We start from the raw sequence: 21,532 nt of genomic DNA on the forward strand, positions 1-21,532 counted from the left end.
CCCATGTGTGTTATTTCTGAAATAATTGTTTGGTTTAAAGGATGAAGAATATGTATATATAATGGATGAAAATGGGAACATTGAAGAAAAAGCAACTACACATTATGATCCTACAGGCTTAACAGACAACACGTATTTAACTCCAGTACAAGAAAACAGGGAATCAGATGCTAAGAAAAGTTCAAGTGTCGAATGGGATGATGAGAACGACATCTATTTTTTCGAAGCTTCTGAAGATGTGGAACTAGCTGAAGCTGTTAATACTTTCCAGCCACAGAGGACCTGGATTGTGGATGAAATACCTGATGAGCTCTTAGTAGATGCTTTAAGAAAACATGAAGTTAAAGAAATCAAAGAATAAGTATACTCAGTAAGTTAGGCATGGTTGAATTAAGTGTTATCAGTCATAGATCCTGCTGGTAGTAGACAGGCATGTTAGCCATACAATTAACCATGTTTTCTTAAGAGGTCACTGTAATATTAGCTATTCACTAGAAAACAAATTCTAAATGTTCACTGTGGTTGCTGAAGACTGGTGTGTGAATGCTTCTAAAATATCGCTCTCATTTCAGAAGTGATTTTTATGGCCAGAAATATGGGTTCCATTAAATAACCACCAAGATGCCAGTTATGAAAATAGGATTGCTTTTAATCATGCAAGCTTAGCACAATGTTATCATAGTGCAGTGACACACTTAAAATGTTAAATTCTGTTCAGAGTACTAAATGTATTTTAAAATGAAATAAATAGTACTAGTATTGAAGTAATTCTAGTAGTATTTGCAGTCATACCTCAGAACTCTCAAATAGCAGCCTGTTCACTGTTCTGCATAAAATGCAGGATTGTAGAACTGATTGACAGAAGAATAGACAAGCTTCTTTATTTTAGACTGTTCTATTTTAGACTATCATAATTAACATCAGAATTAAAACATACTGGGTTGATGTAAATTTATACTATTTATATAGACCTGGTTCACATGATCATAGGCCTATCAATAAGCCACCATGGCTTGTTAACCACCCTGTGTCAGACAGATTTGCATATTTACCCTTGGCAGCATGGCTTGCTGTGTCATGCGAACCTGGCCAAGGTGGCTTGTGGTGTGGTAAGCCATCCAGAGGCTTGTTACCCACAGCAACAAGCGATGCTCACCAGATTCGCATAATATGGCAAGCCATGCTGCTGACGTTAATTATGCTAATTCCCCACCCCACACTCACATGCGGCGGGGGAAATAAGCCACAGTGGCCTACTTCTCCTGTCATGATCATGCGAACAGTCCCATAATCCTGATGTAGTAAAATGAACACTTACTACTATAATGTTCAGAGATGATTCCTCCTTGCTAGGGTGTTTCTTTCTGTCCCTGCATCTCCATTTCATGACAGGAAGATTGAGCAGGGAAGTCAGTGTTGGTGGGGCAAGCCATTAAGGTGACTTTCCCCCATGCACAAAAGTTACTAAATAAATACATTCTTGATTCAGTGATATGTTCTCCCCTTGTGATATTTGACAAACTGTTCATTGGTCTTTATGCCAATTTAGTTAAGTAAGACTAAAATTACCTGTGGGTGTGCCACTTAGTATCTTAATAAAGGCTTTATGGAAAATGATTAATACTTGAGTTCCCTGCTTCAATTACTGCTAGATGTCAAATATTTGAAGTGTAGCAGTGTAAAATGTCATTTATATTGCGTATGCTTAGTCCTTTTGCAGATCCAAAGATTGTTGTAATTTTGCATTGATATTTCTGAAGTGACCTTCTGCTCCTAAAATTCTTCGTGATTCCAGCAGAAGTGCAGGAAGGCTAGAAACACCATACTGCAGAAAAAAGGAAGGGCAAGGGCAATTTTATTGTAAAGCACTGATTTAAACCCTTTGAGAACTAATTTTCTCACTAGGTCTATCCCTTTGTACTATAATTGTTTCAATCACCAAACTTACTTAAGGAAACCTCTGCTCTAAACACGTCAATTTCTGTAGAGAAGCAACATATAAATTTCAGTAGTAATATATAAAGTGATGCTGTCTCACAGAGGTAGTCACCCACATATTCACTACCACTGTCTCAGACTAGAGAAATGGTCAGTATGAAAGCTATTTTTAAGGGTCAAGGGACTAAAGCCAGGCATACATGTAGTAGAACTACCCTGTACCTCTGGTGGCAATACATCTGAGACCTCCATTCCCCTGGAAATGCCTAGCTGCTTGTGCTGGGGATACTGCAGAGATACGGCTGGGCTAAGCTTCCCCATGTTAATTTTCCAGGTGCTACTGAATCAAAATATTAGCTAACCTTAAATGTAATTTTGTTTCTACTGCAATAACAGGCAGAGAATTAAGAGTAGTAAAACACTGCAGCGTATCAAAACATTAAAAATGTACTTACTACTATTTTTTGTGAGTTTTCCTTTCTTTCATTAACATATTTTTGTTGAAGATCCTTTAAATCCGTGACTAATTGAACTGCATTCCTGAGAGAGGATATTTTTCCTTTCAGTTCAGCATATTCTCTCTCCAGTTTCTTCAGTTGTGGCTCTGTTCTACAAACATAAGCGTGTGAGCATTATGCCTTGATAAATTCTCTTTTTTGCAAGTTACTCTGAACTGATTAAGTTAGTGACACGGTTCACACGATCGCAGGGTGGTTAATAAGCCACTATGGCTTGTTTTATGGTTTTAACTTTTGTGAGCTGTCCAGAGAGCTTTGACTGTTGGGCAGTATTGAAATGTAGTAAATAATACATAAATAGAACTTAAAGCCAAAATGCCTGCAAGGTGGGTGGTGCTAAGCTTGGGGAAGTCTTCTGGATTAAATGTCATGATGCAATGTAAATATTACTAATCACAATCAATCATAAACATGAGTATACCAAAGAGACTGGCATAAGAAGGCCCTTTAGACTTTAGTAATATAGGAACTCTTCTGATCCAATTGAAAGTTAAATAAACTTAAAACCTATTGTCAGGTTGTTTTATGTAATACTTTAGCCAATAAATACATACCTAATTAGTTCTTCTTTAACTTCCACCAAACGCTGCCTTTTCTTATTTGTTGCTCTGACCATCTGTAATGCCAGTAAAGTGTAGTTTTAAAATGGAAATGCAAAAGTTAACTGTTTGTCTTATGAGTTGTACTCCTTAATAATGGAGAAGTTGCTGCACTCTAAAGAATAAAATGGACATATTTTATATTTAAATAGATTTTTCCCTTTTTATCAAAGCTTGAAGTCAAGATGAAACAGGAAATATTTAGAACCCAAAAATTACTAATGCTGCAATCCAACACCCACTTACCTGGGAGTAAGCTCCACTGAATTCAATGTGGCTTACTTCTGAGTTGACATGTATAGATTGCATTATAATTATAATGTACTTTTTTTGTATCATATTCATAGTCATCTGCAGATAATGTTTTCCCTTTGTGGTTAATTCCTGGTAATTTTAATAGGCTGGAATATATCTGCCATGTACTGGGGGGATAACGAGATTTATTTAAAGTATTTATATCCCCCCCTTTCCAAATAGTTCAACTGTATTTGAATGTGATAGCTTCTAAATCAGATTAATAGTATTTAGTGCTGGTGAGTTATTTTAAAAATTTGTCCACTAAAATCTATTGCCTGCCTTCAGCGATTAGCTGCATTCAGGCATGTGTCTGAACACGTGAGAGCTTAAACTGGGTAGGGGGACAGGGCTATCTACACTAGTCCTGCCCCTTACTTCCCTTTGCACACAAGCCCCTGCCCCTCTGTCCCTGACCTTTCTGTGTTGAATGATAAGGTCTGAAAGGATGTTCTACTTATGTTCAAGCAAATGTGAGTACAAGGCCCCTTCAGACCTCCCTGCCCAGCACGGGAAGGGTGGAGACTGGAGACATAGGGGGCAGGGCCAGCATATGTAATCCCGTCCTCTACCTCATTTAAGTCCCCCTGTGTACAGGTAAACACACAAAATAAGGCTATAAGAGAGGGGTGCTGAACCTCTTTCAGCTTAAGTGCCAAATTCAATTTTGGAGAATCTCTTGGGGGCTGCATGCCAGTGGTGGGTGGGAGCAAAGGTACAGGGCCAAAATACAAGGGTATTTTTGCTTAAAATCTCTTGCTGTAATTAGAGCTTTGGCAATTGGGCGGTATAAAAATGTAATAAACAAACTCAGCCTTAGGAAAGGGTTTCAACCTGTTAGAAGGGCGGGATGGGGAGAATGTGCAAAAGCTGGGAAACCACTCAATGACTGGTGGTCAAAGCAAGAGAGCATGGCCACCTGGGGAACCCCAGAAGGCTAAACTGTTGACCTCAGGTTGGCTCAATATGGCCCATGGGCCTGAGGTTTAAAACCATTGCTATAAAAGGAGAAAACTGTAAAATTATTATTCTCAGATAAAGCACGCCAATCTTGCAATTCTACATACTTGTATTTTCAACACAAAATAACAAACATTAAACCTAGACACCCAAATAGTGAGAGGAAGAGGACCGGAGTGTCCTGACTCCCAAGTTATGCAAGAAAACCGAGCATTTTGGTACAGAGACTCTCCCAACCCTCCCATTCCAAAACAACCCAAGAGAGAGAGAATGAATGTGGGCTCCAAGACAGTATGCCATTTAGTGTACTGTCTTGGAGCCAAAAATCACTCCATAATGACTGCTACCCAATGCAAGACATACTTGTGAAGGACTGATTTTGCAACTGACCTCTAGGTCTATTTCACTGAAATGTCATAATCCAGTATACATTCTCTCCTCTAGACTGGGAGATAATCTATTCATTTGAAGAAGATACACAGAATTGTTTACCTTTACATTTTTCAGTTTTGTATTTTTTAATTCCTCAGCACCTGTAACCTGATTAAAACATGCACAAATTAGTCATATAGTATAATGTGTTGATTTAATAACATAATGGATTAAAGAGTAAATATAGTTTTAAAATGTCACTGTGAGGGCTGGGATTGGTAGAATTCACATTTTCTAGATGTTAAGGTCCCGAGGAAAGGATATCCAATCACAGATAAGCTCACACATTTTTTAAAGATTTTTTTCCAGAAAAGTGATTCCCCCCTTTTTAGACTCCATACAGGTGTATCTTTCATAGCTATGGGATCAAGACTGCTGGCGGGGTGACAGGGGGTGACTATCTGTAATGGGCAGAAGAGGCAGCCAATAATAGGCTGTCTACTCATAATAAAGACAGCCAATGCTGCAACTCTTCCCTTATTCCACAACCCAGCATCTCCTCCTTCGGGGCCCTTTCCAAGACTCCACCTGCACCATCCTATGCCTGGCCAAGTGGAATGCAGATCCTGCAGCCTTGGTAAGTCTACACATAGGTGTCAAGCAGGATTTTAAAGTTCAAGGTGAGCTCTCAGCTTCTGGGACACCATCCAGGCTCCTCCATCACTGAGGGTCACACAGGTAATTAGGGTGGTGCATCAGCTTACAGTTACATACATAATTTGTGGAAAGTTACTTAGTTTCCATTGTTCCTTCCCTGTTACAGGGAAGGATTAAGTCTTATGTTGTGGCATTTATTTTCCCTGTCAAGAATTTATAAGAATCAATGCTCACCAAGAGGAAATATGATTCAAAGTTTCATTTATTGAAAAGATTTATATACAATCTTCGAGCAATGCTCCCACAGCAGTTTTACATTAACTTTTCAACTGAGGATATGCAAGTATGTAGGTGGCCTATAGAAGTGTTAAATCATTTGTTATCACAAACATCTTTCATACATAACTATCGTTTTAATATTGCAGTAGCCAAAACTAAAGTGTTTTACTGCTTCTGCAACCGTAAGGGTTTCCCCAAGACTGCCAATACCTCCATCTTGTGTATAGATGGGCCATATAAGGACCGGCATTCAGAATATTGGAAGTGCAATTAGTATATATGACGATAAAGAGGATTGTACTTACAGTATTCAAGAGTTGATCTCTGAACCCAATACAAAAACTATCAATAGCTTTCCTACATAACTTCAGTTCCACTCCTTCTCTGAAAAAGGAATACATACACATCAATATAGTAAACATATATGTGCTTGACAAACATGAAGAACTGATTTGTATATTGAAAGAAACAAATTCTAGCTACTGAACATTATCTTTTGAAAGGAGAAAAATCAGACCGTGCTCAAAACAATTTAAAGTATTTATACTGAAAATTGTTGCAACTTCTAAAGCAGAAAAGTGGATTTTACTCAACTGCCATTTTAAAGCATGTACAGTCAGGGCCAGACATATTGGAGCAAGGATAACTGTTTGGGCAGTTGGCCTCTGTACGCCACCACACTGAAGTTGAAAGGAAACACACCCAGATGGGAGCGAAGGCAGGACTTGCAGCTGTAATTCAAGGGGTGTGACAAAAGTGGGGCACTAACCATTCAGGAAGGACAGCCAGTGGCATACACACACACCCATCGTTGGTGGCTCATAAATGATTGAACAAACCAACATCATTTCAAATTTGTGGATCGCCTTTAATACCGTATGAAAATCCTTTGCAGTCAATGACTGCCTGAAGTCTGGAACCCATGGACATGACTACATGCTGAGTGTCCTCCCTCGAGATGCTTTGCCAGGCTTTACTGCAGCTGCCTTCAGCTGCTGCTTGTTTGTGGGTATTTCTGCCTTCAGTCTTATCTTCAGGAAGTGAGAAGCATGCTCTAGTGGCTTGAGATCAGGTGACTGACTTGGCCATTGAAGAACATCCCACTTTTTTGCCTTGAGAAACTCTGGGGTAGCTTTTGCTGTACGTTTTGGGTCATTATCCATCTGCAATATGAAGCGGTGGCATATCAGATTGGCAGCATTCCGCTGAATCTGAGCAGAAAGTATAGCCCTATACACTTCAGAATTCATCCTGCTGCTTTTATCAGCAGTCAGGTCATCAATAAACACCAGTGACCCGGTTCCACTGCTACCCATATATGCCCATGCCATCACACTGCCTCCACCATGTTTGACACATGATGTGGTATGCTTTGGATCATGAGCTGTCCCTTCTCCATGCTTCTCTCTTCCCATCATTCTGGTACAAGTTAATCTTGGTTTCATCAGTCCAAAGAATCTTATTCCAGAACTGGGCAGGCTTTTTTAGGTGTTTGCTAGCAAAGGCTAATCTGGCCTGTCTGTTCTTGAGCTTTCCCAGTGGTTTCCACCTTGTTGTGAAGCCTCTGTATTTACATTCATAAAGCTGTCTCTTGACTGTAGATGTTGACAATGACATGCCTACCTCAAGAGCGTTCTTGACCTGGCTAGATGTTGTGAAAGGGTTCCTCTTCACCATGAGCAGAATTCTGCCGTCATCCACTTTAGTTGTCTTCCATGGTCTTCCAGGCCTTTTGCTGTTGCTGAGCTTGCCAGTTAAGTCCTTCTTTTTCAGGATGTTCCAAACTGTTGTGTTGGCCACTCCCACTGTTTTTGCTATCTCTCTGATGGGTTTATTTTGTTTCCTCAGCCTAATGATGGCCTCCTTCACTCACATGGCCACCGCTTTGGACCTCATGTTGGGAGTTCCAGTGAACAGCTACCAAATGCAAATGTAACACTCAGAACCACCTCCAGGCCTTTTATCTGCTTGACTGGCTATGGGGTACCCAAGAAACAGGCCACACCTGGTCATGCAGCTGCTTGTCAGCCATTTGTTCCATTACTTATGAGCCACCAATGATGGGGGGGGGGTGTATGCCACTGGCTGTCCTTCCTGAATGGTTAGTGGCCCACTTTTGTCACACCCCTTAAATTACAGCTGCAAGTCCTGCCTTCGCTCCCATCTGGGTGTGTTTCCTTTCAATTTCAATGTGGTGGTGTACAGAGGCCAACTGCCAAAACTGTTATCCTTGTTTCAATATTTCTGGCCCTGACTGTATTATTGCTACTAATCAGTTGCATTCCTACTATAAACCTATTATCACACAACTATTTAAGAAACTGTAATTTGCTTAGTTCTGTTTTCATCCTCAGGTTTAAACTTGGAGGTGAGGAGATAAATGTTTAGATAAGCACAGTTTGTTATCTTATTATCTTATTATTATCAAGGTAAAATAATTTGATTCTTTGGTGTTCTGCTCCTGCTGGCTTTGAATAACACACCAGATGCCATGTAATATTCCACAAAAAGATAATTATTCATAACACCGTACGATTATTTTCTTGTGCTTATGTAGTAAATGTCTGAAAAACACAGCTGCAACTCAGTCAATAACAGAGATTAAAAAAATATTGAATTACATCTTAGGTTGAATATCACAATAGAGTTCTCAGCTTACTTGTATTTTGCTGTTATTTTCTCAAACTCATCCAGAATAACATCGAGTTCTGTGACATGACTGGCAACTTTTTTCAGACCTTTGGGGTCCCAAACTTTTACCAAATGTGGATCATCATCTAAATCTAAATAAAATAGCAGAGTTTTTGAAGCAGACTTTGGTATTACAACTCCCATCCACCCCAGCTCCCGTAAATTATTCCCAGCTATAAGCAGAAGATACCTTTCAAAGATATAAATGGCATATATGACAGCATCTTATAAAATTTTAATTTGCTGTGAAGCTGAAAAAAATTGACATCATGCAATGCTAACTCTTGAAGCTTCACAGAGTTGCTAAAAAAATCATGAGTAGTAGTCCCTCTAGAATCACATACATTAGCTAAGCTCTGAGAAATGTTGAATGTAGACCTTTAGAGAGAAAACACATGACCACTTCCTTACCTGGGTAATCTATCTCCATCTCTGGTGAAGACTCCTCCTTCTTCACAAAGGGTTTAGCTCTTCTAAGCATCTGTTAGGACAAAAGGCAGACACACTTATATGCCTGGAAGAACATTTTAATTGCATTAGGCAAGAGCAGCAATTATAAAGTCTGTCTAAATCTGCAACATTTAAAGCTGGTTTTCTGCTTATTATCTCCTTATTTGCAACAGCACCCCACTAACTTGCACAGATCCATTTGCAGCAGTGAAAGCACCACAGTGAATATATCTTTAAGACAAGTAAGCTAGGGTGTCTTATCTCTTCACATCCCCACGTCTCCCTGTGAGTGCTCTTTTGAATAAAACATACTTTTCAAAAACAAAAAACAGTTATGTGCCTGACAAAGCTTCTCAGGACATAGCTGTGTGATGCAAATGGGACATAGTGATAATTTGTAACCTTATAATCACTCAAATTCTTCACAAAATCTGTAAATGTATCCAGTATCCTGCTTTCTGGGGAGCTGTTCCTTAATGACAGTGCAGATGGCAGTTTACAGTCTTCTGCACTGGGTGTAAATTCTGTTGATCTCTAAATGCAAATAGTTAAGTGATTATTCTCAGATTAAAGAGAAAGAGAATGTGGTGCAAGCCTTTTATTTTACATGCACGAACACAATCTACATTTTCCCAGTATAAGAATAGCTCTACAAATTATGGAAATAGCACTTATATACCTGTACATAATATGCACCTGCAGACTATTCCCTGTAGTCTGCAATACATGTACATGCTACAGGGAGCTACAAATGGTGTTGCATCCTTGCAGCAAGTACAAACAGCTAAAAAATAAAAAAAATGTATGTTACATAGACTATAGGTAAATTTGTACTATACAAATTCCTTAGGGCGCAATCCTATGGCCGCTAGTCAGCGGCTAGATGGCCATAGGATAGGTCGGTTCCCTGAGAACCAGCCACCACCCGTCCTGCGCTGCCTCGCAGGCAGTGTGGAATGGCCCCGCGCGCCTAAGAGGAACATAGAGCAGCGAAAATGGGGCATTCCTGGGGGCGTGCCGAGGTGGGGAGGGTGGAAGTGCCGTTCCGACCCTTCCTATGCGTCCCCCCCCCCCCGCTCCAACTTCCCGCAGCTAGACAGACAAAATTCGCTGTCTAGCTGCAAATGCAGGGCCGCTGAAGTGTGGAGAGGACGATCCCCTCCGCACTGCTCGTTCCCTGCATTGGATAGGTGGTCTCCTCCGAGTTCGGAGGCGGCTGCTTATCACAATAGGTTTGCACCCTTAATATGAGAAGCAGACATAAGAGACTGACAATATTACAAAAACCTCAAGTTATGTCCATTTATGCTAACTATCAGCAGAATTTGGCCTCTTCAAGCAGCTGTCTGTAGTGAGAACATAGGACATACCTGAGTTGTACAGTGGCAAATTTAGAATGCTAATTAGAACTCCAAGAATGTCAGTTCTTATTAACAGAAATGTCTAGCACTCATGGGATTGCTGGGAAACCTGAAAACATGCAGGCAACCTCTGCAGTCTATGAACTGTAGAAACAGCAAAAGGCTATACACACATGGTGTTGACAAAGATACAGTGCCTACTGCACAAAATTTGTACATAGACTGTGTGTCTTGTTCTCTAGCTACCAGACTTTAGAGCACTCAAAAGGAGATTTGACAAGAGTCACAGTTGATAGATTGGGATGAATCTATTAAAGAGGTTCAGCTCTAAAAGTGAAATTATAACAACTTTATATTTAATACGTTTCCAGATTTCTAAGACCAAGCCATGACTTTAAGGGACACACCACATGTAGATATGCAGTAGCAGTATCAACATTGCTTGTGAATTTCGCTGGCATGACATTTCAACTAGAATAGATGAATTGTTCTTGCTGAGTCTGAAGTCATACAAATACTGCCCAGCTACAACAGTTGCAGCTAACATATTTTGCTGCACACTTCCAAACGCCTCTCAAATTTATTGTTGAATTTCTCCCTTCTCCCAAAATAAAAAGGGGGACATATTCTTAAAGTAATACAAGTACCATATTCTCTTTCACAGGTTCCTCTTCAGAATCGTCTATTCCCACTCTTGATTTCAAGGTAGGCTGATTTTTACTAGAAAAATTATAAATAATGCAATGTATATTGGCATGCAGTTATAACATTAAGGTATCAATAGCTCATTACCTTTCCCAGTACTCAACCTGCCAAGGAGTTTCACTGTTGTCACAAAAGATTTGTGTGCCATTGCCAGGAGGCGGCTCAGTGAAACAAGGAGTCAGCAATCTAGTATACTAATGATCAACTGAGTATGTGAACTAAATGGTGTTTGTGCATGTGAATGGCAAGAAAAAGAAAATGTGGATTAGTTTTGTGCATGCCTGAAAGACTGAGGCTGCAATCTTACACCCACTTACCTGGGAGCAAGCCTCTTTGAAATCAATGGGACTTGCTTCTGAGTAGACCTGCCTAGGACTGCATTGTGAATGTGCTATCTGAGCTGCTACATAGTGGTTAAAGGATCAGATATTCCACAGAAACAGTTCGTGCTGATAGGCACTGAAGCTTAATTTATTGAGACAACTTACAAAGACTGAATACCTTTTGCATCTCCTGGGAAGGGTGGCCAAATGTGCCACCCTCTGGAAGGTATTGTAAGACCCAAAGATTCAGTTTTGATGGCTCAGGGAAGAGTACAAAAAGCCAAACAAATAATCCAATATGTATGCCCTTTGGCTATATAAAGGACTGACTGTAATTAATCATCCTGTAATTTAGGAATATTTCTATAGTCATTCTCTAAGATTAGTTATGATACCCGTCTATCAACAGATACCTCAGAGTAAAAATATTATGAAATATAGAGGTATGTATAGAAAGTAAAGGAGGGTGAAGGCCAATACTCACTCATCTATATTTTTGGCTATGGGTTTTAGCAATAAACGCATTCCAAACACTGGGCATAGTCGGTATGTGACTCTCATTTGCATGAAATCATTCATGAGGATTAGAATGGAGTTCTATACTGTGGATAACAGATGGCCTAGGTTAGTACAGCTAGCATATTATAAGCCTGGCTAACAGGTCCGCGAGTGAATGCAGTGTGTATGAGTGAATGCAGAATGGGTACACAGAAGGCATTAGAAGGATAAACATGTCCTCAAATTTATTTCTGAGATACCTTTCTACTGTAATTTTGTTTGCTGGTTCTGAATCAGATGAATTATTGGTTGACTCGTCAGGTTCTGAACACTGATCTTTGTCCATCTCCTCCTCCTCATAAGCAGACACAGCAGTGCTATGCAAAGGATGATCTAGATGAAGTAGAAAAGTGTAGTAGTAATGAACTATACCATTTTATTTGTGGTGTTCCTGTTGTTTCTTTCCCATGGCTAAGAGTCAGAAAAACATAACCACAAGAAAAGTCTGGATTTTTCAGCTGCACTGCTTCTCGCTTCCAGACCCTAATAGTTCTGGATTGCTTTAATGTGTTAGGATTCTCAGCCCTGAAGTGGTTCACAAGCTTTGGGGCACAATTTATCTTGATGAAGCAGAGATTCAGCTAGGAGGCAGCGTATCTCCTTACAAAACATTGATATCAGGAAGACTGGCAAGAATGTCATTCTGTGCCGGCTCCAGGTTTTACAGGCCTCTTCAGCAAACTGCCTTCAGTGGTCCTGCCTCAGTGGTCTTTCAGTGACCAAATTCCAGTCATCATTACCCATTCAATTGCCTTTTACCTCTGGACTTAATCCTCACCACTACCCAAAAGGAGAGGCTGCTCCTTCTTTCCCTTGCTCTTGTCACTCTTCTAAGGCTTGGAAGAGGCAGGTGAACAAGCAGATACATCAAGGAGTAAAAGCAGCAAGTCCTGATAGCTGGCAGTGTGCCCCTGCAGGTGCCCAGTGATGCCAACCCTGAGACTGCCCCTGATGTTACTCTACTGTATGTTACTTTAAAGTGTTATGCGATATTACCATGAGCGTTGGCTTTAAGAACTCTTCAGAGAATAGGTGGTTATAATGTTCTAAAATTAAAAACAGAAGGCTGGTAGGAAACTCAGTTGCACTGCCTTTCATCTGAACATCAGCTTTCAGAGACTTTTGTTTACACAAAGTACACACCTAGCTGACAAGATAGCTAATGATAAAGTTTCATGAACGTACATGGATTTAGATCCACGTGGATATTTTTAAAAGCCTTCCCTGACTAACCAGCCAAGGTTTTATTGGTACAAGCTGTTTTTAAAGTTTTTAATTCTGTATTTCTATCATCATCATCTCCTCCCCTTTTTATTGTTCACTGCTCAGATAGTTTATTGGATGCAGAACGGTATATAAATCTTGTAAATAAATAACTATCCAATATCACATTCATAGTATATGAATTAAACCTGTCTCTGCTATAGCAACAGGGCTGGTTCACACAATCAGACAGCTCACCATAGCTTACTTAAACCATGGTGGGCTGCGGTGCATGCTGGCATGTGTGCGCGGCCATTTTCAATAATTAAGCCACAGCTGTGGCTTGTTGTGTTGTCCCAACCCAGGCAGAGGGGGTTGTGCAAGGGTTAAACAACCGCCGCGTAACCCATGGCCTGTTCTAGGGTTATGCAAGGATTGTTCAACCTTCACACAACCCCCACTGCCCAGGTTCAGATGATACAAGCTGTGGCCTGAATATTCAAAAACTGCCCGGCACACACCACAGTGGGCAGCAGTGATCAATGAGTATCAGGTCAGAGAATCATTTATTTTACTCTTCATTTGTTCATTCATTTTAAATCTAACTCAGACTCTATAGGTATCTTGGTGGTACAGATTCTACAATATATCTTATCAAGACTTTCCATAAATATAATAGTACTTCAGAACATTTATAAATATTGTACTGAATACTGTATATATAAAGATCCAATTCAAATAGCTTGGTATTTCAGATACCAGATGCTCCCATTCCCTATTACATATTTATTTAATAAATACATACATACATTCCACTTCCACCATGATACAGGACATCTCAGAAGAGTTATTAGCTGGTTCTGCACAATATCTTATTAATCTTATTTTTGGACTGGAACCATAAACCACAGTATGAAATTTCTCTCCTCATTCTTTCAGACAGAGTTAGCAGTACTCTGCCACATTCTTAGAGCCAAGAGTTAGGGACAATTCATGTAACTATTAGAGATAAAATGTTTAGCTATCATTCTACCTGGGACTAAGGCCCATTGAACTTAATGGGTCCTACTTCTGAAGAGACAAGCGTAGGATTGCGCTGTAAATCAAAGTTTGTATTATTACTAGACTAAGATTCCTCTTATCAGTTGACAACCCAAGTAACCACTATATACTATCAAATTAAAAGATGTAAGATGTGACCACTGACCAAACAAATCATCAGGCTCCTCTGTTTGCCCAATTCCAGGAATTTTCAAAATACTTGACACATCTGGCTCCTCTGGGGAAGTCAATTTATCATGAGAGTGCAACTTGGCTTGGTGCCCCTGGAGAGAGGGAGGGGGCAGTAAAACATAACTGTAACAACTAGCTTAAAAAGGAGATTTATTCGTATATAAAAGACATATACATTTGAACAAAACTACAAGTTTTGCAGTTAGAACAAGAAAGAAATACTTTAATAAAATACTACTACTCATAATAAAAAAATGCAAAAAGCAAATAAAGACAATATATACATAGTGAAGAACATATATTCATGGGTGCGTGCTTGTATGTAAGTGGGCGTAGACCTCCATTGAAGATAGGCATCTGGTTGACGAGGGTCTGTCTGTAAAGGGTGCACTATCTAGAAAATGCTTTTCGTACACACAGTGTGGCAAAAAGCCTTTGTCAATGGATCAGGGCTTGCATGGGGATGAACATCTACTCATGTGATGAGACTTCTATAACTTACCTACTGATATTCGCAGGGAGCTACGGCCACGAGCATGAAAAGAACACCTGAAGAACGTTGTCCAAGAGGAAGTTGAACAAAACATTATGGAGGGAGCAATCCTATGGCCCCTAGACAGAGTCAGGGGGGCCATAGGATAATTTAGATTCCTGGATCCGAGGTCAGAGACAGAGCTCCAACTGTGGATCGAGGAATCCGTACTCCCCTCCACTTCACAGCTGGTGTGGAGAGAACTGTGCCTGCTGCCTCTCTGAAGCCACAAAGGCGACTTAGGAGAGGGAGTAAAGGGGGTGTGCCGGTGGGCAGGGAGGGGGACTAGGGAAGCTGAGATACAACCTATCCCAAGGCCTCCCCAGGCTGCTTCCCTCCCACTCTGACATGCCCCATCTAGATGGGCAAAAAAGCCTGTCTACCCAAAATGCAGAGTGGGAAGAGTGCAGAGGCAAAGCCGCTCCTCCCACTCTGCATAGGATGCTTGTAAACCTCCAACTTTGGATTGTGCCCTAAGTGCTCAAGATGCTGCTGAAGTTCTAAATATGACTGGAGTCACAGGATACGTTGCTGAACTTTTGTGAAATCACTGATTAGGATCCATAACTGTTCTTCTAAACTTACTCTATTGACTTGCTGGCTTCAATGAATTGGTTTGCTGACATCACTACATTGTTTGGATTACCTTAGTATTGTAGAATAGCATAGGGAGTAGCCTATGTTTCTGTATAACAGCTTTGCTGAAAGTAGTATATAAGTTGGGGTAGACAAAGGGGAAGTTAAGCAAGCAAGCAAGAACTATCAAACACAATTAGCTCTAGTAATGTTGATTTAAGATCTCTTTTAAAGGACTCCCTGGTCAACTGACCCAGGATGGTCTGCCTGTTCCATAATCAAAGCTTTGCCCTGGACTGACCAGAAAAGGGTTGGGACTCACTTCCACCAAAAGAATGGAAGATTAGCCATACCCCTTTGCTGAAATTGTCAAGTTAGGTTGAAGTGACCACTATTATATCCCCTGTTGTGGTTGGGTCCTTGTGGGCAACTGAGTTGAATTGTATGGCAGTTGTATTGGGGCAAATACATTGCATAGCCTTGTATGCCATTGCATTATACTTGTAATCAATAAAACTGAGTTATATCTTTTCTCCTTTTATGAGTTGGATTTCTGCTCCCAAGTACACGGTCTGCTTAACCCCAGTAAATCTATATACTTACCAGTGTCAGTGCTTATATGTGCATATGTGTGTGTGCATGCATGACTTTACAAATATATAAGCGCAACCTTGAGTTACACATGAATAAAAATAGAACAAAATAGGATTGTACACACTGACAACCAGTACAACCAGTACTTCCAAAAAAATCACTTGGCTTAAAGTTCTGTGGCAGGGGTGTCAGTGTCATCTACATATCTGAAGCAAAAAGACTCAAAATTTAAAATTAGTGACATAAAACTATAGAACTCAGAGATATGGATCAACTCAAGGCTCTGCATTAAATACATCTGGTATATGCCTCATGTGTTTCTTGAAAAAGAAATGTGCCACTTACTCCCAGTTTCTCTCTGTTATCTCTTCTTGCTTTTCTCTTTGGCATCTTCTGACTACTGAAATAGGTAAAAGAAATTACCTTAAAAGGATACAACTCCTCTTTTTTAGATCCATATATCTTACAGCAGGATCAGTATCAAATATTTATTAGACGAGTACACTTTCTTCTATGGAACATCTTCTTCTAAGGAGCAATAAACCTGAGGTCCCTAAAAAGCAGATTAACAAAGTCCTAGACGCTTCACGCATGTGATGAATTGGACAGTGTCCATGAAAGCTTATTGCAGAATAAAGTCTTCAAGGTACCACACACCTCTGGAAACAGTCCTAGACAATCTTTTATTCAACTACTGGCAGGCAAAATCCTGCATAGCTTTGGAGTATATCACATATTTTCAGAACATCCCTGGGACTGTCAGTAAGTGCACAAATCGCTGTTCTTTTTACATGTGGATTCTGCCATTCTATTCTTTTCTTGTGTTGGTGTATGTATATAGATAGATTAGTATCCTCATGGCTGAATGCAATCTAGAGCATGCTTTCATTGATACGTGAAATGTCATCGTGGTAATATTTAGAAACTGACTTTTTTTTCCTCCCCTTGCTCTTTCCTAGCATTCTATGACCCCTCCATCCCTTGACCTACATTCCATAATGTTATTAGACAAGGTATGACACATGAATGGCAGGCATAAACTGCATAATGGTAACCATCCTGTCCTTACACATCCAAGATACTGTTTGTCACAAGAGCAGCCACAAATTGCCTCTTAGAGACAAATGTACTACATGAAGCTGTAGGCCAGTTATTTACAAACGGAGCCCAGATAACAAACTTAGCAGGAAACAAAAAAGTATTAAATGTTCAATTTCTAAACTAACTGCCATTGTTCAAGCCTTTTCATTTATACTGGTCTGGAACCCTCATCTTAGATATGTAGAAGCCAGTGCTGATTTACCAGGGATGCTTCTTAATTGGGGGACAAATGCCACCCTTCCCCATTTCATTTCACATGTGATTATGCCTCAGGAGTATCTTATATATGACCTATACACTGGTTCCCTGCACTAAACCGGTAGCTAAATATGTTACCTTCCCCCACTCCTTAAAGTCTGAAACTGCACCCATGTTGGTTAATCTGAGTCAAGTGATTCATGATGGTGGCAGTGACATTTGCTCTTATGTCTGCTTCACTGAAAATGTAAAGCACTGTTGTTTGTTCATAAGTCTGCCTCAACCAATGGGGACAAGGATCTAATTTTAACATGAAAAGGGGTCCACAGGTAAGGAGTGCTCAGCCCTTCCTTATCTCATGATAATCTGCCACCTCTAGCACTTTCTCCCAGCCTTGCTCATTTCTGGTATCAGGCCTGGGCTGAAGGGGGGGGGGGAGAAGAGTTGAGGCAATGGAGAGCTAAGGCAAGGGAGGATTCACATTCCCCCACCTTTTAATGCTAAGACCTACACACACACTCCCCACTTTATATGTGAAGCAGGCAAACACACGAACAAATGGGGCTGCCATTTTCATATAAACTATAGCCCCCAGCATCAGTTCAAACATACTGGAAGATACCCTGCTGGAACAGATCAAAGGTCCATCTAGTCCAGCACACAGTTTCCAACTGGCAAGCTGGTTTGGCACAGTGGTAAATAGGTTATTATTAATCCTCAGTTCAAAGCCCAGCCATGGACCCAATGGGTGACCTTAGGGCAAGCCATTATCTCTCAGTCTCCCAACCACCACGGGTAATATGGACATAGTACTACTTAATGATCACATAAGGTTGTTGTAAAGGTCACCAAGACAAACGTGGTCAGCTACCCACATGAAAGGAAGCTACCTCACAGAGAAAGCTGAAGGGCGCAATCCTATGCCTGCTAGTCAGCTGCTAGATGGCCATAGGATAGGTCGGCGGCCATAGGATAGGTCGGCCCATGCTCCTAGGTCGGTTTCCGGAGAACCGACCCCCACCCCCTCCTGTGCCGCCTTGTAGGCAGTGTGGATTGGCCCCATGCTCGTAAGAGCAGCATGGAGGAGTAAAAAAGGCATTCCTGGGGGCGGGCTGAGGCGAGGGGGTCAGAAATGCCAGTACGACAAATGTTGTCTGGCCACCACTTCCCACGCTCTGAGGTCCTGTGCCTAGACAGCCAAAATTGACTGTCCAGCTACGAAAGGAGGGCAGGGGGAGCAAGGAGGAGATCCGCTCCTCACCACTCCTCCTGCCCTGCATTGGATAGGCGGTCGCCTTCGGAGTTGGAGGCAACTGTTGATCCACATAGGATCGCTCCCAAAGCAGATTAAATGTTGGGTGTAGTGGGGAGAATCAGTGTGGTGTAGTAGTTAAGAGTATCTGACTAGGGCTGGGGATTCGTAGGTTCAAATCCCCCCTCAGTCAGCTCCCTGGGCCAGTCACTGACTCCCAGCCTTGCCTACCTCACAGGGTCGCTGTGAGGATAAAATGGAGAGCAGGATCATACATACTGCCTTGGGCTCCTTGGCGGAAAAGATGGGATATAAATGCATCAAATAAATAAATACCTCCCCGAGCAATTGTGAGTATAAAATTGAATAGGTCCAGATATGCTGTACTAAGCTCACTGGAAAATGGACGGATGAATACAGGCGCACCTATTTGCCTCGCCCGTCAATGGTCACGCTTCACTGCTCACAGGTGTCCCCTTGACGGCCCTCGCTGTCCCTCAGCAACTGTTGCCAAGCCTCGCCAACATCCCCTATTTTGTATGTTATCGCATTTCTCCCCCGCCTTTTTTCCTCTTGCAAGGAACCCAAGGCGGCTTACATTCTCCTCCTCCTCTCCATTTTATCCTCACAACAACCACCCTGTGAGGTAGGTCGGGCTGAGAGTCTGTAACTGGCCCAAAGTCGCCCAGTGAGCTTCCATGGCCGGCTGGGGACTAGAACCCGGATCTCCCGGCTCCCAGTCCAACGCTCTAGCCACTACGCCACGCTGCCCCGTAGCCCTTCCGCCGTCGCCCCGCTCACCAGCCCCGCCCTCTCCTGGCCACGCCCTCCGCTCAACCTTGGGCCTCCTCTGCCTGCGCGCCTAGCGCCGGCGCAGCGATTCCCGCCCCCCCCCCGCTCTTTCCCGCTAATTCAGTTAGTCACCAGTCGCACGCGCCACCCTAATGCCAGTAGCCCCGAAAAGTCCCGTCTGCCGGTGGGGGAGGGGGGGGGAAGCGCGCAGGGTCGCCGCACTTTCCCAAGCTGCTGCTTCCCGCCGTCGTAACTCAAACCGCCGGGCCCGGGCCGTCCCATTTGATACACGGGAGCGGGGTGGGTGTGGGCTTAACCGCTGGGATCCGGCTCAAGCTTACCCAGAGCCTCCTGTATATGCTACACGCAATTTTCTTCTCTTCTGTTCTACATGATCTTGACTGGTCGGCAGGGATGAATGAAAACAGTAACTCATCCTTCTCCTGTATCGCCACCCCGCTTTCTATCTCGGCAGATGGTTTGGTCCGCTGCCTCTGCGGTAGAGTTTTAGACCCCTGGCTGCGTTAGCTTGTTAGCTGCAAGAGGAGCAGCACCATCTAGTGGCAGGAGGCTAAACTATACTGATAGGGTTATATCAGTACTGTTTATATAGGTGGTACCGCGGTTTTTCCATATCTGGCATTGATTTTTCTCTACGGTACAGCACCAGGGTGGGGAGTGAGTGGGTAGTAACTAGTTAGTTTCCGCTGGTTAGTTGCTAGTTAGATGTAAATTTATTCAATTAATCAAAATCCCTAATTCTCCGTCCCAAGCAAATCTTGCCTAGTTGATTGATCTTCAAAATGTATCTGCTATAGTATATATATGAAGCATTTTTACTATTTTACTTTTGTTAAAGCAAGAGATGGAAAGGCATTGCAAATAATTTTAAATATACCATGACTTTATTATTTATTGATTAGTTTATTTCAGAAGTCTATAACCTGCCTTTTCATTTATAAAATCCTTCAAGGTGGCCTGTAAACAAAATGAAAGACTTAAACAATAACATACAAAAAATGAAGAATTGTACAATGTAACTTTCAGTGTAAACCTAAACATATTTACTCAGAAGTCAATCCCACTGAGTTCAATCAGACTTATTCCTTAGTAAGGGTGCAATCCTATCTAGACAGGCATCTGCCTCCAAACTCGGAGGCAACCACCTCTCCAAAGCAGGGCAGGGCGGAGGGGATCATTCCCTCCGCGCTTCTCCTGCCCTGCTTTTTCTGCTAGACAGTTGATTGTGGCTGTCTAGCCGCAGGACCACAGAGCAGGGAAGGAGGCTGCTGTACGACACATTGGATGTGTGGTACAGGCAGCTACGATCTCCCCACCCTGGAATGTCCCCAGTCACGCCCCTTTCCGGCCCCTCCGCACTCCTCTTGCGAGCACGGAGGAACGGGGCTGTTCCACGCTGCCTCTGAGGCTGGTTCCCAGAAAACAGCATATCCTATGGCCGTCTAGCCACTGTCTAGTGGCCATACAATTGCTCCCTAAGTGTGTTTAGGATTGCAGCCTAAAACAATAAAACAGCTGGCAACAGTTCACAAAATTATACTGACACACAAAAAGGAATTGCCAACATAAGTTTTGGAAAATAAAACAGCCTTAGCCTGACATCTGAATAACAACAAGCAACAGCACCATTAACTTCCCTAGGATGGAATTCCAAAGCTACTATTACAGAAAAGACCCTCTTCAGTAACCACCCCGTTACCTCTGAAAATGGGAGAACCTGGTGAAGAGCTGAGATTATCTCAATGGGCAGATGTATGCAGAAGATGGTAATTTAAGTTCTCCTGATGACAGACTGCTTAGGGCTTTAAAGGGTAAGAAACAGCACACTGAATTGTGCTGGGGGTAAAGCTAGCCAGAGCAAAGTTCTTCCAGTATGGGTTAGATATGATTACTACTGTTGTATTGGTAGTAGGACTGACTGCAGGAATCAGTGGGCCTCAAACACAACTGGTCTTTATTCAGCACACACAGAAGTGAGGGTTTAGCAGAAACTCCACCCACTGTTGCTGCTCCCAATTCTGCAGGCGCTGCCAAGGTTCAAAAACAATAACTAACCCACAGTACCCCCTGAAATACATAACATTCCTTCCCCCTTACCTATCATAGTCTTTCAACCAAAGAGGAGGAACCCTCTCATGGCACGGTCTCTGCAGTCGACTAGTATGTGTAGATTGCTCAGATGACTTCCTTTCAGTAATTGTTGTAGGTAAGGAAGGAGTATTGCTCCCACTGCTTAGTGGTTCTGGCACTTCAACAGGTGATGAGAGAAACTCATCAGTTCTAGGTAGACCTTCAGTTCCAGATAAATCTTCAGCAGCTACCTCT

General features: G+C 41.9%; 2 protein-coding genes across 26 annotated transcripts in view; one reads left to right on the top strand and one right to left on the bottom strand.

Moving 5' to 3' along the window:
* Positions 1-15,782, top strand: part of PRIMPOL (primase and DNA directed polymerase) — a 42,904-nt gene extending 27,122 nt beyond the window's left edge. For 7 of the 23 annotated variants that reach the window (XM_084856566.1, XM_084856576.1, XM_084856565.1 and 4 more), the window contains one exon: positions 41-1,618. In XM_084856566.1, the coding sequence (XP_084712692.1) occupies positions 41-361 (321 nt within the window). In that variant the 3' untranslated portion in view covers positions 362-1,618. Of the gene's footprint in view, positions 1-40; positions 2,397-10,783; positions 10,847-14,659 lie in introns of those variants that run through there. The other 16 variants (XM_084856574.1, XM_084856575.1, XM_084856572.1 and 13 more) reach the window with 6 other exon arrangements.
* CENPU (centromere protein U) lies at positions 384-19,745 on the bottom strand. 3 transcript variants are annotated; one of them, XM_084856586.1, is made up of 12 exons: positions 19,319-19,442; positions 16,189-16,243; positions 14,116-14,233; positions 11,906-12,038; positions 10,767-10,839; positions 8,720-8,789; positions 8,277-8,400; positions 5,923-6,001; positions 4,802-4,849; positions 3,011-3,072; positions 2,394-2,547; positions 384-1,825 (listed from the first exon to the last, which is right to left on the bottom strand). In XM_084856586.1, exons 2-12 carry the CDS (start codon positions 16,231-16,233, stop codon positions 1,706-1,708), a joined length of 1,026 nt encoding a protein of 341 aa, XP_084712712.1. In that variant the 5' UTR covers positions 16,234-16,243; positions 19,319-19,442; the 3' UTR covers positions 384-1,705. The 3 variants fall into 3 exon arrangements, with proteins under 3 accessions (XP_084712712.1, XP_084712711.1, XP_084712714.1); XM_084856585.1 differs by lacking the exon at positions 19,319-19,442 and adding an exon at positions 19,528-19,745 and having other exon boundaries at positions 626-1,825; XM_084856588.1 differs by having other exon boundaries at positions 626-1,825; positions 19,409-19,442.
* Between the last annotated feature and the right edge of the window lie 1,787 nt (positions 19,746-21,532).

This window comes from Heloderma suspectum, chromosome 5, assembly GCF_057233095.1.
Source record: "Heloderma suspectum isolate Gila_16-S chromosome 5, 16-S_ref, whole genome shotgun sequence".
NCBI lineage: Eukaryota > Metazoa > Chordata > Lepidosauria > Squamata > Helodermatidae > Heloderma > Heloderma suspectum.